This window comes from Lycorma delicatula, chromosome 12, assembly GCF_047948215.1.
Source record: "Lycorma delicatula isolate Av1 chromosome 12, ASM4794821v1, whole genome shotgun sequence".
NCBI lineage: Eukaryota > Metazoa > Arthropoda > Insecta > Hemiptera > Fulgoridae > Lycorma > Lycorma delicatula.
In genome coordinates, this window is record NC_134466.1 from 7,822,298 (window position 1) to 7,844,912 (window position 22,615).

A 22,615-nucleotide genomic window follows, 5' to 3' on the forward strand; every position below is an offset into this window, starting at 1 on the left:
TACTTTTCTCTTTCATTATTATGATAATGATTTTCATGTAATTATGTACTTTATTGCAGCAACCGGAAATCAGTTGATTGCTAGAATGTTGGCCATTGAGTTGTAGTTACTTCTATTATTTATTTATTTATAAACGTTTATTACTGAATACGTTCCAATCTCTTCAAGTTAGTTGTGAACAATAAGCAACCCGTTGGCCTGAGACGAGGATGATATGTATGACATGATCAACTACATCAAGATAGTGGATTAAGTATGAATATACCACAAAAATTTTGCTTTTGTATATTTTCATTTTATATTTTAAAACAGCTGTAAGCTATATCGGCAAAAAAGAAAAAAATCCCATTTCTTTGTATAAAGTTCCTTAAAGGAAATAATGTTGTTTTCAGTACTACAGTAATTCTACACACCTTTCTATACAAAATAATGTAATTTAAAAACTTAATATTTTAATACACTGTGTACAAAATGCATTAAAACAGCCTGCTACCACAGAAATAAATGAATACTAGTTATAGGGTTAATAAAGTGACATTTACAGTATTTAAGGATGTTGTCCACATTTAAAAAAAGTATTTTTCCTTAAATACAACTTTTTTTATTACTTCCTGAATAAAAATTATTACAATATTTTATCCTTATGAACGTCAAGGCAAGGAGTAGAAATGCAGCGCTTCAATGCCAAATGTGATTTTCTATTTTAATGCAATTTTTATGTTATTTTTGGGAAGGCACCCCCCCTTTAAAACTAGCTTTTTATATAATTTGCTACACAGAATTATTCCATGTTACAAAGAATGTTTCTGAAAATAAATAACTTTTATGGAAATAATTAAGTTAAATTTGTCATGTTTTAATTTATATGTTGAAAGACGATAGAATATTCTATAAAGTAATAATTAGTCGTATAATATTGATGTTAAGAAAGTAGTAACAAAAGTAAAAACTGATCTTCTTTATCTAGGAAAAACAATTCAGTAGTATTTTTATATTAAGATATATATATTTTTTTTATACTGGATAGTTTTAACATAATCGGATGAATTGATTTCTTTTTATAATTTGATTCTTGAATATTTTTCAAGAAAAGTGAATCTACATAAGACAAGAAATAAAATTTTATAGATAATTTGTTTTTTGAAAACACAATAAAGTGAGCTGTAAACAAAATATTACAAAAATTAAATAAACATATATATTTTTTAATTATAAAAAATTAAGTATTACAGTTTAGTTATTGTATAATGATCGTTCATAAAATTTAATTACTTTTCAACTGGATTTAAATCATACGATCGATAGATATTGGTTAAGGTTCAATTCATGTAACCATCTCTGTCAGACCTACACTGGAAGAGACTAACTATAGACCTGTAATCGGTTGAAAATTGTTATACGATCTAAAGGAGTGCAGGATTGACTAATGGCTAAGAATTCCTTCAGTTTTATTTCTATTCTGTAACCGATCCAAATCCAAACAAAATACTTCGCTAGAAAATCCAGTTCACGGTTTATGAGGGTTATGACAATATTAATAAATACATTTTTTTAAATTATTTGAGCAAGAAATAGAGCTTTAACAATTAATAAATAAATTTTCTTTTTTGGTCCCACTGTGTATAGATATAATTATGTATTTCAATAGAGTAATACCTAAAGCGATGTAAATTAGTATCATATTTTTTTTATTAAGTAGCTCTGGTGAAAATAAATGTACACAATTAGTAACAAATTCTAAAATTTAATCTATATGAACAACTTTCAAATATATTTGTGTTGTAACATGTAACGATTTTTAAAGTCATGTTAGTCTCAGTTGTCAGTCATGTTCAAAGATGAAAGAAATTATTATTTAGCAAAAATTAATTTCTGATGATCATATTAGTGATGATATTTTATTGTCAATATTGATGCTATCTAACACCACCATACCTTATGAACAATAATGATGTTTTCGTACTTAATTAAAATTAATTAAAAGAGTTTGGTTATAGCTACAGTAATTTCAGTTAGATCACTCTATAGGTGTAATTAAAATATATATCAATAAGGAATAACAAAACATTATTAAAAATAAGCGTATGAAATATTTTTGTAAATTTTACATTAAAATAACAATCGTGGTTCATCATTGAAAATAATATGTGAAATTGTGTTTTTACATCTTATTACACAGTTTCTTCATCGGTAGACGTCCATTATTAATGGAAACCTTAAAGGCAGCTAGTAGGACATTAGAGTTAACTCCTCTAAGAAGGAGCTGAATAATAACTCTGAAAAGACATTCTACAAGTGTAATAACACTTATTTTTAAAGTAAGTTAGACAAAAATATTTAAATATAATGTATTAACTTTGTTTTGTCATTCCGATAAAAAAACAATGTTCAGATACTAAGTGATAACTTTCAATTTATCAAAATCTGTTAAACGGTGTGTATGAGTATTAGTATTAGTATGAGTATTATAATTTTAATACATGAGGTTGATTTACATCAACATTACTTTTCCATTTTTATATTAGTTTTTTTATTAAAATTATAAGAAAAGTTTTATATAAAAAAATATATAAATATTTTTTTTCTTTTTTGTGATAAAAACTAAAGTTACTATTGATACTAAGAAAAATTTTACAATAAAGTTACAATATTTACATATAGGGCATGAAAAGATGATATGTGAATTAATAAGTTTTAAGTCACAAGTTTTTTTTATTTTATAATTTGAAAAAATTATGAATGAAATTTTTGTAATTATTACTCTCATATAGCTTCCAAGTCATAATAAATATTAAACAATTTTTTTTTACAATGTTATATTTATTTACAGTTGCATTAATTTTTTTTTTTAATGCAGATAGATTAAATTAATTTGACATCTATAATCCTTTAATATATTCATATTAAGAATACTTTTACATATGTAGTTATGTACTAGTAATGTTTTTTTTTAACACCTATTCAATAAATATTATTAAACTTATTAATTATTATTTATTAAACTTTTCTTTATCTGCCAAGATATAAAATGTCATATTTAGTAGTTACATTAATTATTAAATTATATAAAATAGCTGTCATTTTTATATATTTTTTTCATCCATTCTTTTTATTAAAATTATAATTCATCGATCGCTTTAGGTCTGGTTTTAATGTAAACATAAATAGCTATTAAAACAAAAATAGCACCGACAGTTGGAAGTACAATAGTAAAAACATTCCTTTTATTTTCTAAAAATTCCCTTTTTCTTTCTTTTTTTTGTTTACTTGTTTCTTTCGTTTTGCCTTTCATCTGTCTCATGATGTCTTTTTTTATCTCCTGTAAAAAAAAGGAAAAAGAAAAATTACAATAATCATTAGGAAAGCCTTTTGGTCGAATTACTTCTGATCCGTTTTTTGTGTTGCTACAGATTGAAATTTAACTAGTTATATAATTACTTATAACTATTACAAGGTAAACATGAGTAGTAACCCAATTTATTATGAGCTTTACAATTCATTATATAATTAGATAATTATTACATACTATTTTTGAATCGAGAATGATCACAATTTAATCTAAACATAGATTAAAGATTTATTTCTATAATGATATTGTTGCAGTAAGCACATACTCTTCGTTTATCTTGTTAGATACAAAATTACGATTATATAAGTTGATTTCTATTGTTAATTTATTAACATAAAGTATCGTGTAGGTTATTATTTTTATATTACTTTTCATTGTCTACACTGTATAGTATATATTTACAATTATATTGTTTCAACTGAGGTTGTAATTCAAAGGTTGCTGATGTTGTTTGTTACCAATATTAAAGGAGGAAAATACATAATTTAATTTTTTGGCAGGCAGTACGGTCAGTCTTGTATGTTTCCTCTCCTCTTTATTTTTAATATGAATAAAGATATTTACTGTTGTTCTTCTTTATACAAATGTCTGTTATTATTATGTTGCTGGCTTAGTTACCAGCTGATTATATTAAGCTATGTTTAAACTGTATTACTTTAATTAGTTAGTTGTTCTTTATACGTTGAAATAAATACAGTCACATGAACAGCAACACAATACAATTATTTACACGTAAAACACGAACTCAACATTATACAGATAATAAAGAATGTACTTAAATATACTATCTGTGAATCAGTGCTTCAATTTAGAAATAAAAATGTAGAATCACACAACCAACTTTGTTAAATTAATTCTACATTGAAGCGCTGATTTACAGACAGTAATTAAGAACACCTTTTAAGTATGTGCTTTATTATCTGCATAATGCCGAGTTCATGTTTTATGTGTTAATAATTGTACTGTGTTGCTGTTGGTGGACTGTGTGTAATTCAATGTATAAAGAATAACTAATTACAGTAATACAGTTTAAACATAGCTTAATATAATCAGCTGGTAACCAAGCCAGCAACATAATAATAACAGACTTTTTTACATTTATATAAAGAAGAACAGCAATAAATATCTTTATTTACATTAAGAATAAACAGGAGAGAAAACATACAAGACTGACCATACTGCCTGCCAAAAAAAACAATGTTTTTTCCTCTTTTAATATTACAATAAAATATTACAAGCAATAACATTGGTAACGATATCAACAATCTTTGAATTGTAACATCGATTGATGTTACAAGTAATTTAAATAATAACCAACACAATACTTTATGTTAATAAATTAACAATAGAAATCAACTTATATTATCATAATTTTGTATCTAACAAGATAAATGTAGAGTATGTATATACTGAAACAATATCATAATAGAAATAAATGTTTAGATTAAATTGTGATCTCTCAATTCACAAATAGTATGTAATAATTATCTAATGAATCATAAATATTATATATAAACCGGGTTACAACCCATATTTACTTTGTAATAGTTATAAGTAATTATATAACTTTATGAATGATCTGATTATCTTACAGTGTGTACCTACACACTGTAAATCCTATAGATTTAGGATTTCTTCTATAACGTTGTTCACGAAACCTTGTGTTAATATGTATCCATTTGCCAAGAAAATCATGATGCCAATGGGAATTACTTGTATGTTTGTGTTACATGTATTTGTATCAGTATGCAGTATAATAATTAGTACAGACTATGACAATACAAAACCGTAAATAATAAATCAAGTAAAATATTTTTTTTTTTTTTTTTTTTTTTTTTTTTTTTATAGGTCGAAAAACGGTTGGACGTTATCATCGCCCGGAAAATAAATAAATAAAAGTAATTAAAATTGTTACATAAAATTAAAACTTAAAACTACTATCACAGGAAACAAAATCCGGAATGGGTGTAAAAGGCCCATTCTCGGATAACAAAAACACTAACATGTAACTTAAAACTACGTTAAAAACTATCATATTAAAAATAAATAAAACTTAAAACTATTATGTTTAAAGTCTTACAACTAATATCACAAAAATCTTACAACTAATATCACAGACGAATTTAAAAGACAAAGAAAAAAACAAAAAAATATGAATATATATATATAAAAAAAAAAAAAAAAAATTCCGATAGGGAGTGTAAAAGGCTCGCTACTCGGATAACAAAAACAATACATAGGACAATACATACAATTACAAAACAATACATACTAATTAAATTTTTTGTATTAACCCTATACTACGTAAAAACAGAAACATCCGGTTTAAAACCTATTTATCATTACACAAGATACCACGGATGTTACTGGGTAGTTTAAATTTACGACGTAATGCCGCATAACATACGCAGTCCACGAGTATGTGGTGCACAGTCACGCGGCAGTTGCATCGTGTGCATAGAGGTGGTTGTCCTCTTGTAAACAGGTACTCGTGTGTCCTATCCGCAATCGACAGAGAACTACTTCCTCACGCCGGGGTTTTCTGTATGAGGGGTCCCATGGTAACACAGAATCTTTAATCTGACGGAGTTTATTATCAATGGTAGCCGTCCAATCACCTTGCCACCTTGCTCTTAATAATTGTTTTACATAGTTTATGAAATCAGAAGTAGCAACTCGGGTGGTGAAAGGAGGCTGGTTACATGCTTCTTTGGCATGTTCATTACCTGGAATCCCTACGTGGCTAGGGACCCGGCAAAAACTTAATTCTGTGTTGCGATTATTCAACTCAGCGATTGCGTTATAAATTTCAATGACGATAGGATGTTTAGAATAAAAGTTTTTTAAGGCATGGAGAGCACTACACGAGTCACTGCAAATAAGAATTTTTCTATATTTAGGGTTAATGATGTTTAGAGCCTTATTTATAGCGTATAGTTCAGCGGTAAACACACTCGTAATACTGGGGAGACCAAACATATAAGTTCTCTCATTGACAACAAATGCACACCCAACTGTATCGTTTTGTTTCGATCCATCAGTGTATACAACCGCGTCTGGTTTCATCTTGGAGAGAACACACTGAAACATTTGTTGAAAGACAATAGATGGTGTTGATTGTTTATTGTATGTAGTCAGGTCAAAATTAAAATTTATGAGGTTTATTCTCCATGGAGGATATGAGCAAGGATACGTAGGAAAGAATGACGGTGTGTCAACATTTATATGCTGCAGCAGACGCCAGGTACGGACACCTACAGGTGCAGTACGATGTGGATGGTCCTCATACTTTCCTAGATTAGGATTTCTAAAGATTGACTCAAGAACCGGGTGATTTGGCTGTCCTCTGAGACGAGCAAAATAAGATAACACTATCCAGCATTTTAAGCACGGTTTGACGAGCTGAAGAGTAGGCGACACAACCATAATCTAAACGGGAGCGAACAAAGGAATAGTAAAAACGTATCATACATGATCTATCGGCTCCCCAGTTGGTGTTAGTAAGGCCTCGCATCATATCTAGAAGTTTGGAACATTTTGTTTTCAATTCTTTTAAATGTTTGACCCAAGTAAGACGGCTATCAAAAAATAAACCTAAAAACTTGACGTAAGTAAAGATAGTAATAGTCTCTCCGTTCAGAAATATTTGCGGAATAGAATGGTTTCGTAGCCGAGAAAAAATTACACATTTTGTTTTTTCGTATGAAAATGTGAAACCAGTAATCCTGGACCAAGCTTCAAGGTGAGATATAGTGTTCTGCAGTAGTCTCTCTGCTGTAGGTGCTAAACGGCTTGCAATGTAGATAGCAAAGTCGTCAGCAAATAGAGAGCATGAGACAGGAGCCTGCACACATTTGGTAATATCGTTTATAGCTACAGAAAATAAGGTGGCACTTAATACACTACCTTGGGGCACTCCATTCTCCAAGATGACACTATCTGAGAGCGAATCATCCACACGAACACGAGCCGTTCGGTGATTTAAGAATCCCCGGATAAAAGCAAGCATATTGCCCTTGATTCCCCATTCTTTGAGAGTGTTAAGAATACCATGTCGCCAGGCTGTGTCATACGCCTTTTTTATATCGAAGAAGATAGCGACGAGGTGCTGCCGATTTAGAAAGCGTTTTGTATGGCTGTTTCTAGTGACACTAAATGGTCAATAGAAGATCGTCCTTGTCGAAAACCACACTGTTCTGGAGATAGAAAGCCATGTTTCTCCAAGTACCATGTAAGTTGCGGTTTACCATTCTCTCCATTATTTTACACAAAACGTTTGTTAATGAAATAGGGCGGTAGCTTGAGGGGTTGGTTTGGTCTTTACCAGGTTTTAGTACTGGTATAATAAATGCTTCTGAACAGCCGGGTGGGAAGATTTGTTCGGAGAATAAACCGTTGAAAATATTCAAAAGTTGTTATAGTGCCGAATTAGGAAGGTGTGAAAGCATGGAAAGGCGAATGTTTGTAATGCATGCGGAAATGCATGTAACAATTCTTTAAATACGAATGGAGTGTTCAATTCACCAACCGAATCACCAATGTTTAACGATAATACTTCTATTTGTATCTTGTACCGTTGAAAATCGTTATTATATGATGAGGTGAGAGACACTGAGCGGAAAGATTTTGCTAGACTATTTGCCACTTCCGAGGATGATGAAAGGAGTTCTCCTTCATCAATAAGACCGAGAATAGATTGTTTCGGTGATCTGAAAATTGCACGAATTTTCTTCCATACAGTAGACGTGGGAGTAGTGCATGAGATAGTGCTAACACAATGTTTTACTGGAAACTGACGTTTAAAGAGCTGGCAGTTACCATTAAAAAACCAACTATATCATGTGTTTTATAATTCTTATTATATTTACTTCAAAGCTATATTTTATGAAGTAAAATCAAGAAGAAAAGAAAACCCAAAGAATTTACTTGAAATGTATGGCAAAAATGTACATAGTATATGATTTTTTTTTTTCACTTATTTTATTTGTTTCTCATTTAATTCTAATATCACTAAAACAATAACTATATGTATTTTTTGTGACATGAGGTTTTTAAAAATGAGCAGTATTAATAAAATTTTAATGTCAATAAATATGAGAAAAAGTTATTAATAAAAAGATTAACAGTTTTTTAAAAACAATGTTGTGTATATACATTTTTTTAAATTCAATGGAAATACAGATAGTATTTGAACTGGGTTTGCCTTATCTAATGAAGCTTTCATTAAAAAAAATTTCAGCCAATTTATTTTGGATAAATTAAAAAAATTGATGTTATCTTAAGTAACTAGTGCTGCTGATCTCACCTGGTGTCAACTGATGTTATTGCTGGTGTTGATTTTTTTGAACCCTTGTCTTTCTATTTACACACACACACACATGAGTATAATACTCTTTTTTCTTTGGTGTGTTTATATATTTTCTGTATGTATACAGCTTGTATACGTTATTTTACCATAATCTTAGTATTTTTTTAAAATTAAAATAGTAAGAACTTGATATTGTTTAAATATTACGCGCCTATGACCAGTATATTTTTAAAATGGGATCCAATGCCCAACTATGTAAAGCACTAATATGTGTACTTGTACAAATTTTTGTTCCCAGTCTAAAGAATTTAAACTGAACATTATCATACTTTACAGACTACTATAAAATATATATTTACAGTTGATTTTAAAGTTTTCATCATAAAACAAACTTTAAAAAAATAGTTGTGTTGGTTCTGTTTCTGAACATATATCAATGAGTTTTCGTAGAGATATTTTTAATAATAAATAAGCATAATTGTTTCAATATTCTAAGAGATTGTGTTTCTTAATTGTGTTTGCAGTTTATTAGCAATATATATATTTACCTAAATATAATTTAGGTATTATTTCACTAATGGGTATAACCTAACCTTACTTTCTTAAAAAAATAAATAATAAATATATTTAGTTTGTCAATTCATTAAAAAATGATTTGTAATTCACTAAAATCAAAAAACAAACATTTCTTTAGAATGTAATAACAAATAATTTGTTCAATTATTTTTAAAACTAATTTAATCCAATAAAAAAAATAATAAACCTAAATGTAACAACATATATGTAAAAATGATAATAGCAATTTCCACAAGAAAAATACTTTGGATATAAACAAAGAGTATATTATGAGTACATAGATTAAATTTTATTGTTACATTAAAATCATTTAAATTAGAAGCACAGGATGACTGTAAAATAAAAACAAACTTAATTTAATAATATGCAACACTTGTACAGCAAATCACAAAAAAACATTTGATACTCCATCAGTTAATGGCAATGTGTAATATAAGTAATGATTAGAAAAAAATAATAGCATTTAGATAGCAAACAAGGTGGTATATACATAAAAAATAAATAAGTGCCACAGTGCATTTGCGGAATATGAATCCCTTTTCATTAAAGTATAATTTTTAAAATATAAACAACTTTTTCTAATCCCAGTTAGTTATAATATTAACTTATTAATATGTATTTTTACTAGCAATTCATATTTACTTTGTTAATAGCTTTAAGTTTCAACAATATTGAATAACAAGTACGGTAAATAGGTTACAATAATAACAGACATCTAACAAGACATCTAACTAAAACATTAGATAGTGACACGGATAATACGTATTAATAGTAATTTTGACATTCTCTAAGTAATTGAAAACTGTATTGTACACAATTTAAATATTATAAATACAAGTTTGGTTTCAATTGTAACTAAACCCATTTATTAAACTGACATTGTAAACATTTAAACTCATAAAAATTGACAGATCCTAATAGGTCACTAAAATTGATTATTAAAATTAATTAAAACTTTTTAAATTGCTTAATTCAAAACATACCTTTCCAACTTAACTTGCACAGAAATATTCATTCAAACCTGCCACGAAGTCATATGGTGAATGTTTACGTTTGAACTATATTTCATTGACGTGGAATGCTGACAATATTTGCAAAAAAAGAGAAATGAAGAAGAATTATTATTTACAAAAGTACTTTAAAATCATTCATGAATATTACTCTGATCTAAAAAATATACATACATTAAAATATAAACTTTATCTAATTTACCTTTTATGTTTTATATTAATTGAAGTATCGAAAGGAAAGCAAATATCGATATTTTCATAATAAAGATTTGTCTATAATCAAAAGCTTGCAGAAAACAGGCGGGATCATTGTTGGTTCCGATCTTATGCTTAAATTAATGCTCTGTGTGAATTAAATAATTCCCAATATTATAAATCAAAATGAATCAACCTTTGCATGATGCTAATGTAGCTTCAACTGGAAGTGTACTTCATGATCTTTCTCGGCACTTAGCTTCAGGTCTTAAAACTTGTAAGTATTAATTTAACGAAATAATTTATTTTTCTAATTTTTAAGTATTTACTTGCCGGTACTTTAAACTCAGGCTGTTTAATAAAAATATAATCAACAATGTTGTAGAAGATGAATCAAATGGTAATTTATTTAAATTAAATGTGAAATCAATAATGCAGAATAGGTTATTTTAATCCGAACGATTGTTGTGTTTGGGCAGTGAGACAGGATATTTTTGAATCTCAACGAAGTTTTAATTTCTGTATTCATTTTTTGTTTTACTATGGTTTTTTATTATCATATTTTAATTAGTGTTTTATATATATAAATATTTCATGTGTAATTTACTTAACTTTACAGAATTGATTGTAACATATTTTTGTTGTTTTGAGAGATTGATTTTAAGTTGCATTATCTTACTTTATTAGTGTTTTTAAATGTGTGAGGAATATGCCTTTGCATTCCTGATAAGCTAATATATTTTTACATTTTTTCTTGACAATGTATCATCTGCTGAATTACTGCATATGAAATTTGTAGCGGTTAGTTGTATACAGTACTTAATTTCAGAATGATATAATGTTACAACTTAAGGTTAATGCATAAAGAAAGTTGATTTTGTTAGCGTAAACCTAACAAAATTCCTATTCTTGCATAAGCATGAATAAAAATTAAAACAATAGTTATTTTACAATGTCTCAAAGAATAGCGTGGAATATCTTTTTTTTTTTACATTCTATGCCTAATTCTAGAAAATAGAACTGCATCTGATATTTGTAGGACAGTCACCTTTAGAAGATGTTGTTTTAGTGTAAGTGTTCATATTATTTTGTCTTTTAAAAAACTTAAATAAAAATGGAAGTTTCTTTACGCATAAATGAGAAGGGGGGGGTGTTTGGTTAATCCTTGCAGGATCTATTGATCTGTAATACTGATAATTATCTTGTAATTTTTACTTGTTGAGTTGTTTGTAGTTTATATTCCTATGCAGTTGGTTAATAGCTCAGTTTCTGGTTTGTCATTTAGTTTTATAGAATCTCAGATTACCATTACCATCAACAGCCCTAGAAGAGTGAAAAACTATTTTGATAATAGTCAGTTCCTTATCCATCATCCCATTCTCCTTAGATAGGTATTTGAGAATTAGTTTAGCTGCTACTATGTTTTCCATTCATGGAACATAATTGGAACCTTTTAAAGGTGTGTTCACACCAGTGTGCTTTTATCTTCAACTTTCGTATAATGCTTGCATCTAATGGCATCCACTTAGCTGTCTACATTTACATTATGATTTTACTGAATTAGGAGTGTGCGACATACTTATGCTACTTTAGTTGTTAATGTATGTGTTGTGTATTAGGAAGTGGTTAGAAAGGTGTGAAAGGCAAGATATTAAAAATGGCATCTAAATGGATAAGTGTATTTAAAGGAAAGAAATTTTACAATATTGGAAGATGATTGCTTTTTTCTTACAATTTCATATAGAGTCCAAAATAAATTTTTTATAAAATGATGTAGGCTACATACTCATATTAACAAGTTGGCATTAAATTATCTTTACTACCAGAACCGGGATTTTTTTTTTTTACTGTTGTTACTTCAGTATTTACGTTTCTATTGACGTCTATTAAAGAAACATTCTTTGTGGTTTTATTTATGTAATTATTCTGGTCCCACAACAGTTAACATAATTAATATTTAATGATTATTTAAAATATCATCTTCATTTTCCTCAGGTTGGGCCTTCAACAAAATTTCTCGACTTGCCTTTATCCATGAACCATCGGTCTTTCATTACTTTCATCACATCCCTCTCTTGCACACTTCCTTCATCACTGTAATCATCCATTTCATTCTTGGTCTTCTACTTGTTTCCTCTGCATGCAGAATCTTGTTTGGTAATCTTGCTTCAGCCCATCCTTTCAATATGCCCAAACCACTTGAGCTGTGATCTTCCAGCTGACTCAACAAGGCTTCCCAATCTTATTTCCTCTCTAATCATCCTATTCCTTACCCTATCCCTTCTTGTCTTCTCTAGCATGCTTCTCTTGAATTTCTTTTCTGTCATGTATGTAAAAATTGTTCCAGACCAGACTTCTTACTTTTTTGCCAAAATCCACTTGCCTTTTGTACCCTTACTTATTTCTTAACCATTCTCTCATGTACAGAAAAAACTGTTCCCAGATAAGTAAACTCTTTTACCTTTTCTATTTTTACCATTCATACTTACATCCATTAAAATTCCTTTTTTTCTGTCTTATTTATGTAAAATATAGTATAACAGTAGTATTTAATATGTAGACAGAAAAGCTAAACTTATGGATACTTATGGATAAGAAGCAAATTGAATTGGTAGAATACCCACTGGTTGCAGGACCACTTGCACTGAGGCAAGTGTGCTCACAAAGTGGTTTCTGTTAAACACCAAGAAGGCATTCAATGATGAATGCCCCTCATGCATCACTCTACATGCTATCATACATGCTCTTGAGAAGATGAACGTACATGAGTGTGGATGTAGGATAGTAATAGATAAGGCAGCCACTTTTTAGGTGTTTACTAGAATATTGCCTCTTGTTTCCTATGCGAGAGCTATACTAACAGACTAGTGGCTATTTGATAAACCTGGGTCATCTACTCAATCCAACCTAACATTTAGATTTTCTAATCTAAAATCTAGAAGTTAGATCTATGATGATCTGTTCTTATGTCTGGCAACAATTACTAAATTGCAAAGATTTAGTTAATTATAGATTTCAAATTTTTCAGATTTCTCTCCTATTGATTGTTCAGTAATTTAAAACATAAAAATTTGATGTGGATACCACATGACTTCCTTGTACGCGCCTATTAAATTACATATACAAATTTACTCATTTTTGCTGCACTTCATTTAAACTTATTAAATTAACTTATTTAATCCTCCAATTCTTTAATAAAAGAGGACAGTAAAAAATTTACAAATCTTGTTCCTATTCTGGGGTAGTATATTATTTTCTGGAAGCCAAACGCAGTATTTAAGCTATGATTTTTTGAACACAATTTTTACTTTTTTGAACACAATTGCTAAAATATTAAGTTTTTATTAACATCAAATATTTACACAATTATTAATTCAACAATCCTATCTGAAGTAGTAGAGTAAAAGTCCCTTATTACTTTTTAAATAAATGTAAGTTTTACATGTATCTAATACTATGTTGGTTTTTTTAAAATTATGATGTAACCATCAACAAAATGAAAACAAAAACGAAACAGGAGAAGGTTACTAAATTTTATAGCGATATTTATTATCAAGTAGATTGAAACAAATGCATAAATAAAAATAACATGATTCTAAATTATTTTCCAATAAAATTTAATATTAATCAAATGTTACACAAAATCTGATGTGGACACTACACGACTTCCTTGTATGCCTATTAAATATATTAAATTACATATGTATATTTTTAAAAGCACATAAAATTTTATTTCACTAATAACTTCTTTTTTTTCATATTTTTTTATTTCTATTATTGAATTATTATTTATTGTATTTTTTTACAATCAAAGGTTAATAATTATTAAAAAATCTATATACTTAAATTTTAAAAAAAGTATGAAATGAAGTCAGATGTACCTCAGCAACATCCAGGTTCCCCTTGCAACATCCAAATATTTCATTAATTAAAATTTTATTTGGCTATAGAACCAATGAAAATAAGTACCACTTATCATATACCATTGAAAAGCTCTCAACGAGGGCTTATTACTGCAGTTAAGAAAAAGTCCAAAATCTAAAGTTTTTAAATTTTGGGTTTTTTGGACACTTCGAGTCCAGTTGATTGCAAACAAAAGGAAGGTACATAACTGTAATTGTAATTTCTTCAAAAGCCAGCTGAGTTGTTTCATTTAGTTTGTATAGTATTGTTGATTTTACAGCTTAGGTTTTCTTTTTCAATGCTCTCAGAAGAAAAAATTTCATATGTAGGTGAAGTCTCTTAATGTGGTTGTATTTTTTTTAAATTTAGGATCCCTGGCCTTACCTAATGGGCACTAGGGTCATTATTTTGTAGCCACATACAGAATGCATGGCTCTAGAGAGTAGATACACTTGGAATAAGGGAGCATCTTATTGTTTGCCAGCTCTGAATTGTAAGATTAAATGCAGTACTTAGGTGAGTGTATTAAGCAGGATAAAACATCGCAGACAGAATCTGGATAATTTGTTAATTTAGAAACCTAATTGCCCCTTTCAAACTCCTTACCCGGTCAGTTGAAGATATGTTCTTAAGGAAGATTCTAGTCCTCATTATTGGATAGAAACCATTTAAGAGGCACCTGTTCACTACGGTTTTACTATGGTATGTACATCCTATATAATGTTTGTCATGTCTAAGAGACTTGACAAGGAAGGCCTTTTAGTGGAAGTTGGCCTTTGACTAATCTTTTGGTAGATGTAGATAGATGTTCCTGAATTAGTTGGGAAATTCTGGTGGTACTCTTAGAGTTAACTGGACAGACTTAGCTCTTTGGGAATGTACAATAATCTTCCAAAACAAAGTCCCTTTTTTCTGGTACCTTAAAAAAATCACAGCTTAGATACTGCAACAGTGTTTGGCTTCCAGAAAATAATATGCTACTCCAGAATAGGAAAAAGGTTTGTAAATTTTTTATTGTCTATGAAAGTATCTAAAACCATTCAACTAGATCTCTAATGGAGGTATGGGGTTAACAACAATGTGACATTTCTATTGAGCTCTGCTCAGTTATTTTGCCATTATAGACCTCATAAGTAGTTGTGCACTGTTGAAGCATAGTGTAATGGACTACAGATGTTGCACCATATAATGCTTATGATTTATGTTTATAGTATAGTAATACTAAATAATGTATAAACATTTCAAAGGTATGTTAAGACAGATTTCATTAGAACGTTTGAAAATGAGAATGTTAGGTCTGTGCCAATTTTCACAAATTCACTCTAGATTTTGTATTACAACTCGACTTGCAAAGTATTAAATTTATAAAAAAGGTGTTTGACAAACTCGCGTCAAGATAGTGACAATTACTTGTTTATTGGCAAAATATTTCAATACTTCTTATATTTTGTCCTACTATTGGCTTAATTCAATATATCTCAGAAAATCTCATTCTATGAATTATTATAATTGCATCATTTTGGCTTATTTTGGTGCTGTTTGTTTACATATGCTGCATACTTTCCTGGTTAAAATATTATCACACTTTATCTGAGCTGCAACTCTTGGAACTCTTTGATTTGCCTTGTAAGATTGAGCAAAACTTTGGATAACATCCTGAATCTTCTTTTGATTAGGTTATTTAGAATGAATTGCAAATGGACTGTAATTAACAGAATAGATTTTTAGACTTTTAAAGTACTTTTATAATATATTGAATTGATATTTTATAAATTTATGGCAGATATGTATGAAATAAATTTGAATTTTTGTCTTAAATTTTTTTTAGCTGATGCAGCCAGAATATATCGCAAAGCTGTTGTACATATAGCAGATTTTGGTTTGTCATCAAGTTCTAATAGTTCATTTTCTGATGTTGATGAATTTTCAATTATAAATAATATAAAGGAAGAAATTTTTAAAACTAAAAGTGATAAATCAAATAGTAGTGTATCATCATTTGAGTCGCTTCATAGAAAAATTGTTCGTGCTGTAAGTTTTTCTTCTTTTTTTTTTTTTTAATAAAAATTATATATAAATTTATTTAACAGCTCACGAGTTAAAATTTGATTTACATTTTAAATTTTACTTACCTATTTTATAGCTAAGTAAAATAATAATCCATTATCAGTTACAAACATTCAGTTAATTTAAAAATAAATAATGTAAAAGGAAACTGCAGAAAAACATAATTAATAATGGACATTAAATTTAATTTTTTTTATTTATTTCAAGAAATAGTTAATAAAAGGACTGCTACAATTTATGCTTTTGTCCTAACAGCAGTGTTTGTGTATTTTTTTTTTTTATTGCAGTGTTATCAGCAAACATAATTTATATATTTATACTTAATAAATAAATAGATATATGTGTTGCATCTCTCTTTCATCTATAATTTAAATGCAGGCCAGCCTCAGCTGTGAAATTTATTCTCTTGCTACATATTTCTTTACTCAGTTTCCTCTAGTAGATTAGTGTCAAGAAGTATATCTTGAGTGTAAAAATCCTGCCAAGTTATTCCTGCCCCCCAGAAAAAATGAAAGGTAAAAGGATATAAAAATAAATTAAATCAATACATTATGGTTGTTTTCAGTATGAATTTTTAATACAATGATTTAATTTTAAACTACTTAGAGTTTAAATAATAATTAATCTTAAATATTAATAATTCACTTTATAAAAATGAATATGATTTTGTGATTTTTATTTGATGAGATCTAACATTAATTAAGAACTACAAATAGATGTGGTATTCATTTGTGTTTTTCAGTTTACATAAATTTCTGGTTCAGGAGAAGAAGCTAATAGTTGGTTTTCTTCTAAATTTTTGTTGCTAAAAAAAAAATTGTCAAATATTTAAAAAATCACATTTCTAATCCACAAGACTCAGGCTACCTTTTTAGAAAGGATTCACACAATCATACCAGTACATTTTAGTAACTATATTCACACAATTGCCTCATACTTCACCACAGTAGATTTGTGCATATGCATGGGAATATGTAATGCTTATTAACTATAAAAAAAAACCAATCCTGACAGAGATTCAAACTTTGAATATTCTGGATGAAGACAGTGTTGTTATAATCATGAGGTTTCATATGATGTCTCATAAAGTTTTCCATTTTGATGTAAATTTCATATTTGCTATAAAAAATTATGTTATACGATCAAGTTCTTTCAACCCTTGTCAGGTTGAGACAGTTGGTTAGGTCATATAAAATGCCTTTAATAAAAAAGTACTCAAAATTACAAATTTTTATCCCCGCCTTGATTCCATTTTTTAAATTTATGAATTGCAAATAATTGAACTGTGGATGGTAAATAAAAGTTATATTTCATGATTCTTTTTTAAAGAAATAAAATAGTAAGATACAAGCTCAAATGTGTCGCCTATAGTAGTGCATACTCTTTTAAAAAAAAAGTACCTTATTGCAATTTTCTTATAATAATTACAACTATATAAATATATCTGAAATGACAAAATTGAAATTTTTTTTAGATTTTTGTTGCCTATTCTTTCATTGTTCTAATTTGAGGGTTATCCAGAAAGCAAGTAAACAGTTTGAGAAGTGGTAACTGCCATCTTGGTGCAATAGTGTAATGGCTTAGTATATATCTAGCAGTGATGGAAGGATTTGTTTTTGCTATTTCTTGTTTAATGATGTCTGTTGAGAAACTCACTAGCTGCAAAGTATGTTTGTAATGATTCTCGTTAGCCAGAAAATCTAAAACAGTTTAAACTTGCTGGACTTTGTGAATTTTATGCAGAAAATCCAGTGAGAAAGGTGTGAGACATGGTATGAATAAAAGTGGGCAGATCACTGTCTATAATGAAGAGAAAATTATAATGGCCAGCTGACTTAATGGTGAATTGGTTTGGAAGATTAGATTTGGTTTGAGGTAACCAGCAGTTGCGATTTCAGAGCTTCATTTCTTCAGATCTCTTGCTCAGAATCTGTTCCAGAACGTTTTTTGCTACACAAGAAACAATATAATAATTAACAGTTTTGCCATGATTTTTTGTGATATTCATGCTAAAACTGTTTTTTGGAACCAAAAGGCCTGGGTTGATTTTGAGAGATACTATAGGGTGGCGCACAATTAGTTAACACTCTTCAATTTTGGATTACATATTTATTTTTAAATCTAATATGATACAGACCAAATAGTGTTTGTGGAAAGTTCTTTTACTGCTTGCCATGATCAGTATGGCTGTCATTACACCTAACAACCTCTTCAAAGCGAGTGTACGTTTCTGATGATCTTTACACAAGTCTTCTTGAATCTCTTCATACAACTGAACTATCTGTACGTGCATTTCCATAAGATTTGCAAGACTTAACTGGAAAAGTCTTTCTTTTAAGTACGCCCGTAAAAAAATCACAAGGATTTATATACAGGCTCAAAGGTGGCTTAAACCGACTTCATTGTGGCAGCCCAGGGGTTTGAATTGATGAAGTTACCAAAAACTGAATTTAAAAAATCTAACAAAACATTAGCGATGTGAGGCATTGCACAATCTTGCGTAAATCATTGAGTATTTATAGGCGACTCAGTTGCAAGGAGTCTGGTAGAAAGTCATTCCTTGACATATTCAGAAGAATTGAAAATTAACCGTATCGTCAAAAAGCACCAGCCCTATCAATCCATAACTGATTAAAGCTACCCAAACAGTTATTTTATGCCCGTATTGTTTTTACTGCACAATAATATTTATTATGCACAGGTATTTTGTTTTTTTGTCATTGAAAAAAGCTATGTTTTTACTTTTTTTCAGGGTGTGCTGAAAAATAGATCTTCTGTTTTAACATTTCTATTAAAAATGAGTCAATTGAACAAGGCTGATTCTGAAATTATTAGAACTGATAGTAATAGAGGTGTATCCCCTTTACATTCAAGCGGATATGTTAGTCAAAGTATTGGTGGTCAGGTAAATAATCAAAATATAATTACTTTTTGTTATCGGTTGTATTATTTCTTAACTTCAAAGATCAAATTTACTTATAAAAGAATATTCTCTTCTAACAGTTTCTATTATTTTGTTTTTGAGTGTGTTCAAACCTTGCTCTTTATCAAACGATTGGATTTTGATCGTTAGTTTTGATTTTGAAAAGATGTGTTACTCTTGTCCTTTTCAAAGTTTTGACAAACAGCTATGTGGAAAATTAATCCAATATTAGCAAATGAATAGTTGCAATGGTAGTAAAGGTGGTCCTAGCAGTAACGTTGCAATTGTGTGATTAGTACCAATGCTTGATTCAACAGCTTTGTGCTCATAACATTGTTATTATTCACATTGCTTATTTTTGTATAATGCTTAATGCGTTTAGATTTTTATGCAAGATAATGAGGCTACTTTTTTACATAGAATATGCGTTATCTGAGATTTACATAATTTTTTTATTAGATGTAGATTGTAGTGTGAATGCTTGTTATATTTTGAAAAATTTTTATGAAATAGTACCGTAATATTTAAGGAACATTAGTATTTTAACAGGAATGTTTGTTTTTCCAGATTACAAATGTACACTCTACAAGTACTCCGCCTCGTGTTGTAGGATCACCTGCCATTGATAGTATCGAACAGTTATTTCCCATTCCTGGAATTCATCATTCAACACATGGAGATTCTGTTTCTAGTTGGTCAGCTATTCCTCGTAGGCCGGTACATATATCAGGTAAAAAGATAATTTGAAATAATTTGTTTTTAATTTAGGGATATCTATTCTATCATAAGTTATAAGTATAAGTAGTATATATAATGGTTTTAGATTTATCAGAGGTCATATAATGCCGACAGTAAATTAAATTATTTCTTCTTTCCTTTTTATCCGCTATCTATTTAAGACCTTTTAGAAACAACTTCCGTTTGATTTATTTTATTTTACAAAGTACAAACTTCCTTACAGAAGTACAAATCATGTTACAGAGTACAAATTTTCCTGAAATATTCTTCAGATATTCCACTTTTTTTTGAGTCCTCTTAATCTCTTTCATAGTTTCTCTTTGGTGCCTTCCCTTTACTATTTCAACTAACTTTCTTTTAGCTATTCTTCCCTTCTCCATCTTCACTATATGCCCGATCTAACTTAGTCTAAGTTATTCAATTTTTTTCATTTATATTTGCACGATTATTTCAACATTCTGATTTATCATTGTCTTTTTCTTACCTGTCGTACTTCATGAAATTATGTATTTGCAGACTGGATTTTTTCTTTTAAAGAAAAGTTAAATTGTGTAGAAAATGTTAATAGAAATTATATTATTTAATGCTGTTTTTAACCCTTTGAGGACTAGACCTTATATGGATATGGTTAAAAAAAATTGCATATTTTATATTACTGTTTGTAAAAATGCGGTGCAATGCCGTACGGTGTGATTAAAGTTTGCGTTAAACAATTTATACAATTTTTTATTATTAATACTTTTTAGCAGTTTCAAATGAAATGTTTTTTGTGGTCATATCTTATTCAAAAAATTTTTCTTAAAGAACCCAAAAACAAAATCAAAAAATCAAAACTCAAAATCAAGAAACAGTTTTTGCACAGGAATCATGATTTTTAGACTGTTGTTGTTCTGTTTTATGTTTTTTAACAAGAAATCGATAAATTTTAATTAAATTTTGGTTAGAACTGTCTGTACACAAATCACTATTAGATTTAACATTCCTAATTTCCCGATCAGTTTCACTTGATGTTCGAAATATACCGCTCATTTTGCATATTAAGCAACTTCTTAATAAATACGGGGAAAGGAAAACAAAACTCATCAAAAGATGAAATTGTGTAATGTTACAATCTCAATGTCACAAACTACTAAAAGCAATGATAAATGCACAACATTCTTCTCTGCTGACATACATACTGTGCAATACACCAATAAGTACAATATTGGAAAAAGTAACTAAATAAAATAAAACATTCAGTTTCACCCAAAATGAACTATATTTACGTATTATGTAATGAACGCGATTAAATGTCTAAAAATAAAATATAAAAAATCGTTTAAGTTCTAAATAATTATTTTTGTTTACCGTCTGAACATTAATTGTGATGTCACATGCGAGTTTAAACAATAACAAATATAACCTCTCATAAGCGAACTGTCATATCTGCTATGACAACCAAATATGTGATCCGTACCGATGACATTTTGACGCCGATGAAATATCACCTTTCACATAAGATGAGATTGATGAAAAATCACCAGTTGCTCTTTTTAGCATAAAACTGAAGCTAACAAAAGGTTGTCAAGTGGTCCTCAAAGGATTAAAGAAGGTTTGTTTTGTATTTACCACCTACATATGCGATGTATCCATTGTCTAGCTCAGTTATTTCAATCTATAGTCTGCTGTTAGCAGCAATAGTCGAGTAATTTTGTTGTTAGTCATGTATATTCTTCCATTTAGAGATAACAATTATCTTTGATGTTTCGTGGCCTTTGATTTATGAAGTTTTGATTGAAAAATTACACTATAAAAAATTGTATGCAGCTGGATGTCAGAGATGTTAACACACACAAAAATAAAACCTCTTGCTGCAGGGCATGAATTTTTGTGGCATTATAAAGATTATGATAATTGTTTAATCGCATAATTACTGGAGATAAAACCTTGATTTATTTGAGCATTGAGATAAAGCAGTAGTCGATCTGATGGCAGCATTTCCTAGACCAAAGAGGTTCAAACCTCTTTGTAAAGAAGCTTTGGTTTACTGGCTTTGTGTGGTTTACCTGTCAAATTTAGCGATTGTGAAACTACTACTACTACTTTGAATAATGATACATATTGTGGAGTGTTAAAAATAAAACAAACCTTGGGGGATATTATCCTGCGGAATTTTGATTTTGCACAAATATGACCGACCAAATGGCAAATCAGACAGTGATGATTAGAAAAATTTTGTTGGATAATTTTTACTCATTCACCATATAACCTTAAACGGTGGCTTGCATTAAAAAAATTTGACAATGACAACAAACTGAAAATTTTACTGCATGGTTTGTCACAGGCGATGTAATTTCTTGAAGAGATAATGAAGAAGTTATGAAAAGTATGTTTCAATTTGAACGGTACCATGTAGAAAAGTAGTAAATAAATTGTGTTTTTACGCATAAGTAATGAAGTCTGTTCATATATTTTAGTTTTCTCTTTATTTCGAGACTGACCTTGCTTTAAAACAAAAATACCCCTCAAAACACTATTGTCTGTATTTAATGTTGCAATAATTAATA

The 22,615-nt window shown here is 29.0% G+C and overlaps 1 protein-coding gene and 1 long non-coding RNA gene across 3 annotated transcripts in view; one reads left to right on the plus strand and one right to left on the minus strand.

The window, feature by feature from the left end:
* Positions 1 to 3,243: 3,243 nt before the first annotated feature.
* LOC142333478 (uncharacterized) lies at positions 3,244 to 10,464 on the minus strand. Of its 2 annotated transcripts, XR_012758612.1 has the most exons (3): positions 10,446 to 10,464; positions 10,217 to 10,314; positions 3,244 to 3,319 (listed from the first exon to the last, which is right to left on the minus strand). It is a non-coding gene; the product is annotated as an uncharacterized LOC142333478 (long non-coding RNA). The 2 variants fall into 2 exon arrangements; XR_012758611.1 differs by lacking the exon at positions 10,446 to 10,464 and having other exon boundaries at positions 10,217 to 10,439.
* A 63-nt stretch (positions 10,465 to 10,527) lies between these two features.
* Positions 10,528 to 22,615, plus strand: part of Grip91 (gamma-tubulin complex component 3) — a 44,129-nt gene continuing 32,041 nt past the window's right edge. The window contains exons 1-4 of the mRNA XM_075380705.1: positions 10,528 to 10,715; positions 16,170 to 16,372; positions 19,161 to 19,313; positions 19,899 to 20,061. Coding sequence (XP_075236820.1) covers positions 10,625 to 10,715; positions 16,170 to 16,372; positions 19,161 to 19,313; positions 19,899 to 20,061 — 610 coding nt within the window. The 5' untranslated portion in view covers positions 10,528 to 10,624. The remainder of the gene's footprint in view (positions 10,716 to 16,169; positions 16,373 to 19,160; positions 19,314 to 19,898; positions 20,062 to 22,615) is intronic.